The sequence below is a fragment of the Ixodes scapularis genome, unplaced genomic scaffold (assembly GCF_016920785.2).
Source record: "Ixodes scapularis isolate PalLabHiFi unplaced genomic scaffold, ASM1692078v2 PGA_scaffold0__279_contigs__length_252992795, whole genome shotgun sequence".
Classification (NCBI taxonomy): Eukaryota; Metazoa; Arthropoda; class Arachnida; order Ixodida; family Ixodidae; genus Ixodes; species Ixodes scapularis.
In genome coordinates this window covers 142,690,819-142,706,438 of record NW_024609835.1, presented here as the reverse complement: position 1 = coordinate 142,706,438, position 15,620 = coordinate 142,690,819, and the positions used below count along the sequence as shown (strand labels likewise).

General features: G+C 46.6%; 1 protein-coding gene across 2 annotated transcripts; it reads left to right on the top strand.

Annotated features, from left to right (window-relative positions):
• Nucleotides 1-7,683: 7,683 nt before the first annotated feature.
• On the top strand, nt 7,684-14,341 carry LOC115318434 (putative nuclease HARBI1). Of its 2 annotated transcripts, none has more exons than XM_040210023.2 (4): nt 7,684-8,460; nt 8,874-9,088; nt 12,819-13,154; nt 14,027-14,341. In XM_040210023.2, exons 1-3 carry the CDS (start codon nt 7,876-7,878, stop codon nt 13,150-13,152), a joined length of 1,134 nt encoding a protein of 377 aa, XP_040065957.1. In that variant the 5' UTR covers nt 7,684-7,875; the 3' UTR covers nt 13,153-13,154; nt 14,027-14,341. The 2 variants fall into 2 exon arrangements, with proteins under 2 accessions (XP_040065957.1, XP_040065958.1); XM_040210024.1 differs by lacking the exon at nt 14,027-14,341 and adding an exon at nt 13,316-13,407.
• Nucleotides 14,342-15,620: the final 1,279 nt, after the last annotated feature.

Genomic DNA, 15,620 nt, shown 5'->3' with positions numbered 1-15,620 from the left:
GCGGACAAAGAGCTCAAGAAAAATAGAGCCGGACCACTTTTGGGGCCCTACCCAATTTCCATCGCCTTCTTGATATATTATCTTTTCATCCGGATATTAGGCCCGCATCTTCTATTGTTGTTATTTTTACATTTTAACAAGCGGTCAGTAAAAGAAACAGGGGCTTCAAGGAGAGAAGTCGGCGTACGGCCGCCTACGCGGCGCGTGCGTGCCAACTTTCTTTTCTTTCTTTTTTTTTTTTTTTTTGTGGCGCGTTTATGTTTTTTGTTTTTTGCCCGAATCGGGCCTTTTCTTCTTTTAAATTGTCTTCGTCGCTGGCGTCTCGGATGCTCCAAGCTCGAGCCATTTGATTCATATACAGTCACGGCTTGGCGCTGCAGCGGCGGCTAGCGACCACCTAGCGACGCAGGCAGCCAACTCAAGAGGAATATCGTAGTGTCCGTCGGGGGCTCAAGTGGTGTTTGTGTTGTTGGCCCGCCGTTTATTGGGTGGAGGTCCACCATGGTGGCATCGGCCCGTTTCAAATTGATTGGCATGTTCCGGCTAAAAAGAAACTAAGTGGACCTTTACATAAGACGCAGACACGTGGAGAAGTGTGATTTTGGTATGGATTTGAGAGCATGGTCGGGCGTCAATGATATTGAGATTACAGGTTTTGTACAAAGAATTAGGTGTGCTAATTTTATAACTAATTGTTATGTAATAAACATAAATTAAAAAAAATTATAAGCACCATGAATATCTCCAATTTGCCATCACTGCCGTCAATTGACGCCGCAAACCGTCAAGAGCAGCCCTTCCAGATTCGTACAACAAATCTATACGAAAGTTCGGATTAAGTACATTTCTTTCTTGCCGGGATTTAGAAGTGACGCCGCAGAACATTTAAAATAATGTCATAAATTTCAGATTCGTTCCGAGATGGGATGAAAAAAAGTGCCTGTCACTCTGTTGATAAAACTGGATTACCAATTCTAGGTAGACAACATCGACGTCATTGGTCCTATGGACCGTCCGTCAGTAAGGGGTCACAAGTACGCTTTGTGCTTAATGGATTTCTGAACACGCTGACCGGCGGTCATATTTGCTTACGCTTTCTCCCAGCGAGGGCCACATGCTATGTCCTTCTCGAGATTCTCCCTCGCACAGGCGTGCAGAACGTAATCTGCTCAGATCAGTGGACAAACTTCACAGCAAAACTTTATGCCTGGGTGGCTGGGCTGTGCTCCGCTGTTTTCTACTCCGGAACACCCGAAACGCAACGGAGCAGTAATACCGCGTACTGAAATAAATGTTGTTTCACGTAAAGGAAAGGGATCCCAGAAACAGGGACAAGCTAGTCCCTTTCGTTTTATTGGCTTATTCGCAAGTGACCCATGACACGACGGGGGTCGCCCCTTCTGACTGCTTTCTGGCCGGAACCGGACCTGAACACTGGTGACACTCAAGCACACCTTGCGCAGGCGACGGGAACGTGCCTGATACGTTGAGAGAAAAACGCGCAAACCAGTTATACGTCAAAAGCGCAAGTAGCTTGAGGTGGACGCCGAAGTCGCCCGGCTAACAACCGTAACAACCAGTGGGCAACAAATAAACTACACAGACACAGATACCGCAGGCGCCAAGACATTTCAAGTCGGAGGTCAAGTACTACTTGTCGACACGAACCGAACAAGGGGAATAGCACCGAAGTGGGTCAGGCCATTAGTAAATGTCGGTCATGATAAAGAGAACTCTTATCAATTTGAGAGTCCTCGAAATAGGACGGCGGTGGTGCATGCTAATAAACCCAGACCCTACCACGCCAGGGTCGTTTGGGGCTCGCGCTCACATTGTATCTCACCAAGACCCCTGAGCTACTTCACCTTCTGCACTCCACATGGTACAAAGCCTGCGTTGTGGGCGCTCGCCTTGCAGAGATACACCGTATCTGTGACTCACCGCAAGGGTGATAACCACGGAAACGCCGGTGTTCTTTCGCGGCTTCAGACCTAGCAATGACCCTGAAAGCATTCCACCTCGGCCAGGCGTGAACGGGCGGCGGAGAAAAGTTCACCTGAGAAAAGCTCATCGCAAAACCGACATATACGAAGAAAAGCTCACCGGCCTTTCAGCGGGTGCGGAGAAAAGCTCACCGATATTTTTTTAACTTGGCGAATTCTGCGTCAGACGTGGCAACTTAACACAATTCGCATTCGTCACTTCATTAAAACTATGTCCTCCTTTTTGTAGTATTCTCGAAGTTCATTGACATATTTACTAATTCCTCAAAAATTAGTAATCACCCATTCTGTACATTAATTCGCGTCAACGTACCCATTTGCCCAGAAAGCATTTTAGGCGCCCGCGCCGGCCCAGTGCGTGGGCGTTTTCAGACCGGAAAATATGTCGGGCAACAGGAGGACAAGCCAAGTATCAACGCGTCAGCCGAAGCTTCTGCGGCTTGCCAGCCGGCGGCCTGAGTATGAAAACAATTCACAACGATTCGCAGCGCAAGTCATTTTATGTGTGTGTGTGCGTGCGCGCTACGAAGTTTTATTTTCTTTAGAAAGTCTCGAAAGCGTGAGTTATCGCCACACTTTTTAGGAATTTTACGGTTGTTCATTAGTTGTTCTAACACTTTACGGTAGCACAAACATGTGGAATATTTTTTTCTTTTAACAGGTTTTTAGCGGTATTTTGTTGATTTCACTGTGTACAGGTGTAAAAGTTTTAAGGAGGAAAGTGTAAGACCACGTGCGCAGCGCGTTCGTTTCGGAGTCAGCCTTTTTTTATTTTGTTTACGAGGTGGGCATATGTTTCGTCTGCTCGACTTGGTCTTTTTGTTCTGTTTGTTTGTTTGCGGCGCCGTTGTCTCGGTGAATCGAGGCTCGAGCATGTGCAGTCACGGCTTGGCGCCGCAGTGGCGCCTAGCGATGCAGGCAGCGAACCTACGAGAAATTATGTAGTGTCCGTTAGGGGCTCAAGTGGTGCTTCTGTTGCTAGCCTGTGGTTTGTTGGGGGGAGGGGGGTGTTATCCACGTGGCATCGGCCAGGTTCAAACTGATTGGCCTGTTCCGGCAAGAAGAAGTGGGCTCTTACATAAGCCACTGACGTGCGGAAAAGTGCGATTTTGCTATGGATTTCAGCGCATGGTAACGTGTCAATGATATTAGAGTCCCAAAATTCGTACAAACAATTAGGTGCACACAGGTTGTAACCAAATTATGTTTAATGGACCTTTTTAAATAAAAACAATTATCAGCAACAAGAATATCTCTAATTTTTGATCATCGCCCCCAAATGACGCCGCTGACCGGCGACAACAACTCTACACAACTTCGGGTAACTTATCTTTAATGTTGATTTCGTAAGCGAGTGCGTCTCTGGCTGCAAACGAATCCAGAGATATCTATAAGAGGAGCTAAAATAACAATGCTTATGGCCTGAACGTCCAACCAGACTCAATTTCCAACGAGCCTTAATGTCCAATCGGTCACGGGAGAGGCAAGACGGAATGTCCAACGAGACGAAAGGCCCAATCGAGACGGAATGGCCAACGAGCCCGAGTGTCCAACGAGTCTGAATATCCGACGGATATGGAATAGTTAGATTAATGATAATTACGGTGGTGAAAATTACGCTCGACGAAATGGGGAACAGGACGTTTCGGTGGAGAGATCTCGGGTACGCGGTCGTTCCGGTACGTGGTCGTTTTCATACCGGGCTTTTCAGCACCTGGCTTTTCAGTGCACGTCTGTTTTGGTGTCGTGAAGCTCGGCGAAACCTTGTGTGTCCTGTGTGTCGGCGAAACCTTTTGTGCTTTGTGTGCCCACACTGCGCATGCTCCTTCACCGCGGATGAGACGAGAGTACTACCGTGCTTTCCAAAAATTGAGAGCTTCTAGTATTTTTAAGATTGTGGTGAATACTTCTTTGTTTATGCGGAATAATTCATATATTTATTCATAAAAGTAGTTATCAAAAATTGTTTCCAGCCACACTGTTTTTTTTTTTTTTGTTTTTTTAACGAATTTATTAGAGTTTGCCAAAGCAACATCGTCGGCTATATAGAGGAAGCTTATGCTGCGGAGGGACCACCAGTTTTACGCAAATTGTACCTTTGCATTTCATTCAGTGACAAAATAAAACGTCGAAGAATTTACAAGCGATCATATAAGCAAACATCCGATTATCTTAAAATATCGGGCGAGTGTCCACCCAAAGTGTGGAAATAATCGCGAAAAAGTGAGAGATGGGCGTTTGTCCGGTCGTTAATTTTACATATAAATATACTGCGAGTCTTTTCTCAGAGCCTACAAATTTGAAAATTGGCGCTTAGTTCAAACTGGGCATATGCGGGGTATTCTATGGTAGTCAGATATTCATGCCACAATGGGGAGAAGTTAAATATATTAGACCTGCAGCCAATGGTTTGCGAAGAGATAGATCATCTTTTGATCTTTTTTGTTATTGCAACAGTTGATATTTTTTTACCACAGATTTGTAAGTCTTCTTTCGTTTGACTGTTTTCGGGTATGACATTTAGTGTTTAGGGTTTTCGTAACTCTTATCTCTTTGCTGTTTTTTTTTCTTTTGCGGTTAACGTTTTTTACAGGTGCAGTGTTTTCCGGTGTCGGAAATAATGGCGTTTTTCAGGACTTAACGTTGAAGAAAACAGGACACGAGAAAACTTTAGAGAACGGGAAACCTGAGCGTGACTAAAATACATTAAAAACGTCGGGGTGCTGAGAAAAAAAATAGATAAGTGATGCGCTTTTTCAAAAAGAAGCAACTTGATGGAGAGCTCTGCCCGGGTCGTGTTCCGGGTTATCTCAAAATAAAACTTGATTCATATGTATTTCCGTGAAGCGTGGGTTAGTTTAAATCAAAGACAGCTATCATTAGGGATTTCTTCGATTTTCCAGAAGACGCGGATTTATCATGCGTTGCGACTGCGACAAATTCTGTGTATAAATAAATTGCCATTTGTATTGAGCTGCGTGCACCAATTTGATCCTCCCCCACTGTCGGTCATCTGAGGGCTTGCATCGAAACGGCGTCCTTATGAATTCTGAAGCACCATCCGCAGTAATGCTCCACGAAACTTTTCTTGGCGTAGATGGGAAGCAGGCCGTGCGTAAGGCTCGCTTGCGGCGTACACATCTTACCTGAGTGTTACGCATGCGTTGTCGTTTTCTCCGGGATTCTTAACGGCATGCAGAGTGGGTGACAATTCTTGCGAGGGTGCATCTGCTCCATGCCGCTGCGCGAATCTCCATCGGCCGTGACGTTTCTAGAGCGAAAGGAATCTGCAAGGGAAGTTGATCAAGAAGTCTCCAAGTTCGAAGTCCCTACGCTTCGTTCATCGTTTAGAGACAAAGCTGAATTGCATTGTGAAGTTACTTCTTAGATGTGAAACCTACTACTCTCGCCTATTTTTGTTTATATCCACCATTATCAAAGAAGGGATAGTTTTATTTTATATTATTACAACAGTAAGCATTTTACTGAAAGGGAGCCATCTTTTCTCACCAGGTATAAGTCTGCTCGTCCATGTTACCCTAACTTTGGAACGACCTGCAGGTATACCCTGTCCCAATGTTGCTGGCAGGCGTGCATAAAGAAGAATACTTATTTTTACGTCGCACGTGTTTATAGCTCGTTCCAGGGATAAGCCCAAATTCTATCCGACAAAAGTGCGGCCACACTGCTCTAAGGTAAAATATGAGAAGTGAATTCACTGTACGTGTTCCAAGTAGTCTCTTTTCTGCACTGAATGCAAAAACTCCTTTTCCCACTCCAGATATGTCCGTCATCAAACGAAGGGTGTTTCATACAACAGCCTCCCCCCCCCCCCCCCCCGCCCCCAAAACCCGCGCCCCTCAATTATGGATGGTGAAAGGGTGCAGTCATGGGTTCAAGTCTCTAGAAAACCTTCTTTAAACCTATAAGGATGTAAAAAGACATGTCTTGTATACATCACAAAACAAGCGTATTCACTGAGGAGGGGCGTATAATATTCAATGAGAGTAAAACCTAAGACGTTTTTGTTATACCTTTCAGAAATCGTAAAAACTGCGGTGGCAACGAAAAAAAAAAAAAGAAACCTGAGTGTTCAATAGGCTTAGAAACCCAGTTTTGAAGTCTTAAAATAAGCTTTCAAAACATACTTTAAAAAAACACTACAATCTGAAACAAAACACATTGAAATAACAAAACAAACACAAAAATATAACAGCTTTCTAGTGAATTCTCACAATCGTAGCCGCATCTAATAGCTTTTGGCTGTTAAAAGTTGATGAAATAAAAAATATATTTTATAATATCAATATTGCACGTTAACTGAAATGAGTGCAGAAAATGTTATAAACAAGGCTGCCGTTTTCTGAAAAAAGAAAAATCTATTATGAACCACGTCATTTGGAGATAAAAACATATTGAGCGCATCAATAACTACATTCGGAGTTGGGGCTTAAACCGTGTTTCTAAATACTAATAAAAGAAGTGCTTCCAAAGCACGTAATTTATCGAAAATAAGAATAGTGCTGCAAACCGACAAAGCTTACGCAGGCAAGCGAGGCGTTCTTGTTTACTCAACGTTTAATGTATCTAATCGCAAAGACGTTAAATACAAAGGAAAATACGTATCTTCGCCTGGCTTTTGTCACAGCGCCAAAAATTACTCTCCGCCAGAAGTCTTGCGCAGTGGAGCGGGTTTAAAAAATGATAGTGCACATTGAAAAGCCTGGTAGCTAACGTGGGTCATTTAACTCACTTTATTACGTTTTACTGCCATTCCTTATTGTTCTGCCCTTAGCTAGCCTTCGCTGGTTCCGATATATTAAACGTTTGTTCTGTATGTGAGTGTTTCAAGTAAAAAAAATCGGGAATAAAAAGGCCACAAAACAAGGTGCAATATTAAACAACAAATGCTGTTTGGCAAGCACCGAAACAATTTTTTGCCGTGGTTTGTTTTCTTTTTTGTGTTTTATTTCTTTTGATGGTCTGGCTTTATACGCTAACTACATCAGTTCTGAGGCTTTAAATTGGACATTCGGCGTGAATGTCTGCGAGCTCAAGGATTGCCGCGATTGGCTAGCGCCGCACTTGACCTTGTCGTTGGCCAATCGCAGCACGGTGCTGGATAATCGGGGCGATGTCAGCAACTCTGCCGACTTTATAGTCGAGTGTCCAACTTAACCGTGGTCCAAACCAACCCAAAAAACGTAATGTAAAACAGTCCAAAAGGCGAAACCCTTTTTTTTTTCTCTTACCTTTCGTAGGTTAGAACAGGTGGAATGTGTGCAGATGCGTGTGGACGAGACTAGAGAGACAGCCAGCACACTGGCGACGGGCGGAGGGGAGTTGAGCGCGGAAGGGAAAAACGTACGATAATCTCCAAGGGCAAGGAGAGGGAGAAAAGGCCCCCTGTGTGAAATTTTTGGGTGACTTCGAGGGGCAGTCTACGACAAAAGCAACTGCTTCTTAACCCTCCATTTGTCCTTTTGTAAAGGCCCCCCGCCCTTTCCCGAAAGCAGGAAAACGTTACCGTCGACGTCAAAGGCGGCGTTATTTTCGGCTACAAGACGTTCCCCACGACCCTTTTGCGGGCTGGTTTGGACCGCCCTTTAGAGCCCCCAGGTGGCTAAACGTAACCCGTGTCGGCCTGGGAGGGGCTCGAATCTGGACACTTACCCCCGAATTCATAGATGTAACTTGACTCGAACTTGACTTGAAGCCGTCTTGAAAAGACGCCATCGCGTTTCATAAATCCTCCTTGACTTGAAACGCGAACTTGAAGCGATCTTGACTTGATCCAAATCTTCAAAATTTCAAGACAGCGTTGTACCTGTCTTGAACGTGACTTGAGCTTGACTTGGGCGAGTTTTCCAAGATGTCGGCTTCCGACGTCGCTCGGAGAATCGCGGCGTTCGAGTTTGCCTCCCGCGCCTCTGACCTCATCTTCGGCAACGTGTACGCGTTACCGAGAGTCCCGCGGCCATCGGTTCGAGACCGCGAAAACCCAATGGAGAGGTACAACGACGGGCAGTTCCTCGCGCGGTACCGCTTCACGAAGGGAACCGTGCGGGAGCTGCTCGCCACGCTACCTCTTCAAGCGAGCGCTGACAACAGGGGTCTGCCGCTGCCCCCAATGCTGCAACTCCTGGTGACCCTGCGGTTCTACGGTGCCGGGGCGTTTCAGATTGTCACGGGGGACCTCGTCAACGTGTCCCAGCCGACAGTCTGCCGCACGGTCGGAGTCGTGACGCGCCTGATCGCACGGCATCTGTTCAAAGAACTCGTGCATTTTCCGGACGCTTCCCAATTAAACACTGTGATGCGCGAATTCTTCGAGATCGCCGGATTCCCCGGCGTTACGGGCTGCATTGACTGTACCCACGTGCGAATTAACAGCCCCGGCGGTGACGACGCGGAAGTATACCGCAACCGCAAAGGAGTGTTCTCCATCAATGTCCAGGTGGGTTCTCAGTTTATCAAAACCGAGCGAATGTGCTATCCACGAAAACGTGTTCGCGCGTTCTTGGCACGATTGTGCGATCGTATATTCGAATGATGCGTGCATGTTCACAAGCGCCAAGTCCGAAAATGTACTGTACACCCAGGTATTTATCAAGCTGCAAATAGCTCAGTTGATTGGCTGTACCATGATGAGGAATTTGCAGCTTCTGCTAGAATAGAATCTCTAGTTTGTAAATTGTTTGCGATGTGCGCTCTCCATTTTAATAAAACTAGAGCATGGAACCATGAAAGTTTTCTGCACTCAGTAGCTGGCACACATTTATTCCAGATGGAATATATTTGTCAAGAATTCTCAAAATGTCAACCAGAGAGACACCACCAGATTCTATGTATTATTCAATCTACTTGCAGGCTGTCACCGGTCCGCAGCTTCAGTTTTTTGATGTCGTGGCAAGCTGGCCCGGGTCTGTCCACGACAGCCGCATCTTTGACAATTCGAGGCTGCGGGTCATGTACGAGGAGCACCGACTGCCCGGGCATCTGCTGGGAGACATGGGCTATGCATGCTTCCGCTTTCTAATGACTCCCCTTGCACAGCCCGTTAGAGCAGACACACCACGGGGCAGGCAAGTAAATCCTAGAAGTGCTTCAGCACTTGGTCTGGTCTGCACAAGCACTTCCTATGATCAAATGCATTTTGGGGAGTAGATGGAAACAAAATAGCGCTGGTTTTGCAAACATAGACTATTATTTGGAGTTCAAAGGAGCCGACATGGGAGCAGAGGGCTTGTCAATAGCCAAGATGACTGGGGGATGCATCCGCAGTGAATCTCTAAAAATGGAATAAAGCGAGGGCCTACCACTTAAATCAGTGCACATCTATGCGGAGGGCAAGTTCGTCTGCTTCTTGTGCAGGGGATAGCGGTGACGTCAGAACGCCGAGCCCTGATTGGCTGATCGCGACCCCCTATCTGAGCGTCGTCTGCTCCTTTGCAACGTCGTCTGCTCGCAAACGTCGTCTGCTCGCAACGTCGTCTGCGTCTGTCTTACCTTTCCTGCGACTTCCGGAAGTGCAGAGGCCAGATTCACGAAAAGATCTTACGCTAAAAATGTGCGCTAGACAAAGCTTAAGAACTAATTCGTACTCACGAAACGAAATTTTCGTAAGTTTTGCGCAGGTTACGATGAAATCCTACGACAGCTCCGAAGCTGTCTTACGCACTTCTTACGATCAGATCAGCATGGCCGACAGCGTCGCGGTCGCGACGACCCACGGACGTTTATTTTTCTACGTGCGCTTCTCATGCGTCCCGACTTCAATCAGCAAGAAAAAAGTAAAAAGTACTGAAAACATACCACAACGAACAAGAACGCTGGATCCACAAACACCCGGGAAAAGCTCCAATGGCCACGATTCCACCGAACGCGACCAAGAGAGTTCGGCAGTTAGGCCTAGCAGGCACTCCGCGACTCGGCGACCGTCTGCTTACGACCGGCTGGCGTGCTGAATGGAATATGCCCGCGCGACCCTTGTGAACCCTTCCCGTGTTATACTTTGATCGCTGACCTCAATTTTAGATTAAGAGGTCAATTTCTTCCTTTTAATTGTTATCTCCTTGTTTCCCGAGGCAACGCTGACTCTCGCCGGTGAAAAAGCGGTGAATCTCCGACAGACGCAGGAAAGGTGAAGCAGCCATCGCTTTGACTAGCAGATGTAAAGCAGACGACGTTAACTGCGCCAACCCGCCGACGCCGTTAAAGAATGAGGGGTCTCGCTGCACACGAAAGGAGGGAAAAAGTGTTTGGGAGGGAACTTGCAGACACTAACCACCCTCACTCTCGGTTCTTAGCAAACAAACCTCGGCGCCTCGGGACACCTCGCCAGTTGAGTCCTTTGACTTCCCTCCTTGCATGATGCGCGTCTGCTAGTTGTCAGACAAAAACAACGTACTGCTCGAGTTATTTCGTCTGCCCTCTCTGAAAGGCGAAGTCGAGCTCGCTCGACTTCCGAAAGTCGCAGGAAAGGTAAGACAGACGCAGACGACGTTGAGAGCAGATGACGTTGCAAGGAGCAGACGACGCTCAGATAGAGGGTCGCGATCAGCCAATCAGGGCTCGGCGTTCTGACGTCATCGCTACTTCCTTTCTCATGCGCAGAAGACGAAAATGAGCCCACTTGCGAGGCGTATAGAAAAAAGCGTGGAGGAGGTTCACCAATTCACCTACGTGTTTGAAAACTACACAATGGAAGGAACACCGAAAAAAGCACCAAAAGAAAACTACACAAGTACAAGGAAGTAGACAGACAAGAGCGCACTAGCAAATGGTTTTTATTTGTGAAAACTAACCGTACTGGAAGGAAACAGTGTTTTGTGGAACTTCCGTTTAAGCAGTGTTACAATTTATATGCCCCAACTGAGGTCTCGTACGTCACTCCGAGGCGGTGGTGCTTTTAGTGCACTTCCAATGGCGTACCAACTTGTTTTTGAATGGGAAGGCAAACCAGACCCCCCCCCCCCCCCCCAGGACCGGGGGGTGGTGTCCTCGGTATCCCTTGGGCGCTGCCAGCCAGTGTTTGCCCTGCCCAGTGGCGGCTGTTTCAGAGGGGGCAAAACACATGCCTTGCCCCCTCCCCCCCCGGTTGGTACGCCCATGTGCACTTCTAGTACAAGGATGTGGGAAAGAAAAGCCAGGCCTGAATTAACGTCATTTCAAAGCTCCTGGCTTTTTGAAGCAGCGAAAATGGCGTAGAGTGCTGCTAGCGGCTGCTGTGCTTGGTGTCTCTGGTTTCAGCAACTTGGTTTTGTTTCGCTAACTGTCGCATAGAAAACTGTTCATCATGCGGACTTTGTTTGTGATGTATAAGCAGTCTTCAAACACCCTTCCATCACATGTCACCGTGATACCTGTGCTCCCTATGCTGTGTACCAACCTACTGCTTGCATTGGTTTCCATCCAGCATAGAAGCAGGAATGTCGTGGTGACTCTAATTCAAATCTGTTTGCAGGTAGTTTGATATATGGCGTATAAGCGGCGAGGCCCCGGCTTTACAATACGAGCTCCCCCTACAACTGCTAGAAGTGCACCTGGTTGCGTTGTCAGCATAGTGAACTTACATTTATTTCTCCCATCAGCCAAAGAAACGTCTGTTTCCTAGAAGCTGAAAACGATGGGGCCATTCTCGCCAGCTGCTGTTGCGACTGCCGCCATGTTGGTCATCTACGTCCACTCTTGCAGTGATCTCATTGCTGCGCCATTTGCACCAAACTGTGCCAAAGTGCTTACCCTGCTACATTTGACCAAAATGTGAGGAATTTGCGCCAACATTGCACCAGAACTTAAGTTCACTTAAATATTACTGAAAATATAACAGCTGCAGGCTTTGGTACCGAGTTGGATTGTTAGGGTAGGCTCGTGCGGGGGTTGTCAGGACTTTCGATAATCGCCTCAAATAACATACTATTTGATTTGATTTTGTACCAAGCACTAACAGTACTCGGAAGTTTTGCAATAAGTCTCGTGGTCTGTTCTGGTGGGCTAGGTGCTCGAAATGATTGTATTTTAACATTTCTTCAGTGGGATTTTGTACATAAAATAATCATTCACGGCAGTTTGCACTGTCCTTCATCAGTCGTCTTCTTGTTACCGTGTCTGGTGCCTCCACACGCAACTAAACAGCTAGTGTTTGTTCTCCTCCTAATATTTGACGTCTCTCCTCCTCGCATTTGCAGTGATATAAATGAAAATGAAGAGTGCAGTTATGCTCCAAAAGCTCTTTTTCCATCTCCAAAATGAAGTTTTCGCTGCTCCAATAGCTACTCCAAAATGACTGCGACCAATCACATCACTGCTCTTCGCATGCAATGAAACATACCCACGATTCCTCGCGCAAGCACTCAATCCACTCCCACCAAGCAGATCAGTTCCGATTCAATGTGCCTGGCTAGCAAATCGGGGCATCTACATGGACCAATTTGATTCGCTAGCTCGATTCAATGCACTAGTATCGCATTCGCATAAACATGGCCACTATAATAAAAGAAGTCCTGTTTCCGTCCCCGAACTCGATGTTTTATCTTTTCGTGTATTCATATCTATTCACCAATCTGCTCATTTTCAATTATTCTTATAAAGCATTCCTTGTCATTAATCTCACTCTCCGGTTGAACACCACATTCAGCTCTCACCAGTTCGCTCGGGCGGGAGATGAAACGACAATGTTTACCTGCAGAAAGAAGTTGCAGGCCTCCAACGACTTGCATGCTTGTTTATAGGGTGAACCTTCTAACTGCACATTGCAAGTAAAGTGGAAGATGTACATCACCTAACCTTATTTATACTTTCTCATTCAACCAGGTACAACAAGGCCCACATAAAAACGCGAAACACTGTCGAAAGGGCGTTTGGAGTTTGGAAGCGGCGCTTCCCTTGCTTGGATATGCGGCTCCAGCATAAGCCTGGTCGCTCTGCCAGCATTGTGACGGCCTGTGCTGCCCTGCACAACCTGGCATGCCTGAGGAGGGAGCCGCAGCCTCCACCGCCTCCACCTCCACCAGTCAGGCGCAGGGTCCGCAACAACAGGAGGAGGGCCAGGCGACCGGTACACCTGCCCCCCGTTGATGCCGTGGAGGACACCCTGACGGGCATCCAGACTCGAGAGATCATCATTGAGAAAAACTTCACTTATTAGAGGTACGCCAAAAAGGTGTTTGACTTTGTTCAAGCAGGTGGCTATCCTAACCCATACCGGCTAAACACTCCAATATCCAAAAACATTAGTCGAATGCCCGATACCCACAAATTTGCGAGCTAAAATAGGCATGTTCTTTTCCTCTTCATCTTTGCTCTTTCAGAACGAGGAAGAAAGTGACAGCCGCAATACGAATCCAATCGTGCCATTAGCGGAGCCATGTACCGTGCCTCTGGAGTCTGGAAAACCTAAAACATGCTTCAATAAAGAATCTCTTTCATGCAAATAAATTGGTAAAATGAGGGAAGATGTGTGGCGGTAAGGTTGCCGAGGGCTTGTAAATATATAAAATAGCATTTTATGAAACTGTCCTATAGAAAAAGCTCATTATTTAAAAACTAGTCCACACACAAGTGGAGGCACTGGGCATGCGCATAAGCCAGCTTTGAGTGACGTGAAGCATCTGCACGTGCACCATGTGATAAGCAGCGCCATTGCTACGACAGACGCATGTAATGTGAAGGCATTTCTTGGAAATGCGATTCGCTGTAGATTATGCTGCTGTGTGCAATTATTTCGGAGTGATTTGGAGCATTGAACAGCTCGCCTAGGGAAAATCTACAAAACATTGCTCTAGTGTTGCGCAGGGATGCAGGGACAAACTTGCTACATCATCAACGCACTCTAAATTCTCTTCGATGAACTTCGCCACGTTTTATAAAGGTTGCCCATCTCAAAGGAATGAGAGTTCTAACTAAAGTGCTTTGCAAACTTTGGCCTCAACTTTGTGTACGACAAGACAAGTGGCCTTGCAATACACGGTGGGGAAGTTCACAGCGTGTTCAATTTTGATTGCCTTCGCTCATTTCTGCAGGCTGTTGTCATGGTGCCACTGCAGCAGGCAGAGATGGAGGGCATGCTCCTGCCCTGAGAGAGCCAACCTTCTTCCCCTGGCGACTTTTCTAGGGACACCATTAACCATTTGGCCTTTGGGTGGCCTGGTCACAATCGCTGCCAACCACCACGGCTACCTACCTACATTCCTGCCACAGCTTGCACAAGTTCCAGCTCCATCATTGCTGCAGCAAAGCAACAACATCAGACTGAGCTGTGTTGGTGCCACTGTGCCGCAAAACATATGTATCCATTGAAGGAGCACTGCAATAAAAATTAAAATGTATCTATTTCATCTATGAGCAAGTTATATGTGATTACCCACATCCCTGCTAAACAGCGCACTCTGGCTAGGGCTCAAACAGCACCTTGCCAGAGCATGCCGTTTTGAGCATCCTGACATGACGCTCCAATTTTACTCTCCACACAGAAAATTTATGTGTTGTCAACATTGTAGACTGTGCATTATGTAACACATTCCTCAGCGTGTGATGCTACATTTGAGACTGACTGGTGCTCTAAAAAAGTCGAACCAGTACGGTAAGACTGTACTAGGGAGCACACAACTTCTCTTCCAAAACAGAAAAAATATGAAGAAATTTTAGTTATGGTTAGAACGCTGGTGTTGTAGGGTAATGTTATAAATAGGACAACTTTCTCAAAGTTTGTCTGGTTTGAGTTTATGTACGTTGAAAACATGTCGACGTGCGTTTGGTTGAGCCGCTCAATTAGGCCTTTTGCTTACTGGGCCGAAGCTGTGATGGTGCGGTAAACAACATTACAGGCCTGCAGAAGTTCTTGTACACGTGTTGATCAAATTAAGACACCACAGTGGCTCATCAATTGTTGTGGAGCTCTATGGCATAATAATGCCGAGTCAAAAATCTGAAACCTCCGGAGCAGTGGCAGCTGGCAGTGCGGATCTCTCGACGTGGCTGGCCATATGATCGATTGCCACGACGACCCAGTGATTTTCTGACGTCGAGGAATGCAGTGGTCCTATAAGATAAATCTAAATTCTTTGAAATGACCGTTCAGGTGAAGGCAACAATAGAAATAAACACATAGAAAACCGAGGCGGGCGCTTCCTCATTTGGCAGTATGGAAAATCTTAGACGAATCGCTGTGCACTGCGACATAGCCCCGGCCTTAAGTAACGCTGGGAATATATTTACCTTCGAGTGTTCCAGAAGGCATGGATATGTATGAGAACTCTTTCTGAGTGAATTCAGTCCTCTTTAGATCATCCAAGGATTGACTGACATCTTGCTCCTAGGTCATGGGTACTGGCTTCAGTAGTGTTTCTGTTGCACGTGCAAGCTCAAGACTTGAAGAGGCACTAAAGGGGATTCTGCGATCGTCTGTTCTTGGTCCTAATGGATTCCACGGGCCCTAAGCATCCTAAAATTCCAAAAATTACAATCACGTGATGCCAATTTCCTTATTAAAAACGTGATGGAAGGCCAGGACACACCTCTTACTGAGCGTATTTTTCTGCTCGGGAAAGGCGGGGCATACCCCATCAGCAGTGCAAGCACAGTGACGATGGGCACTCGTCGGCCAATAAGCCGCCT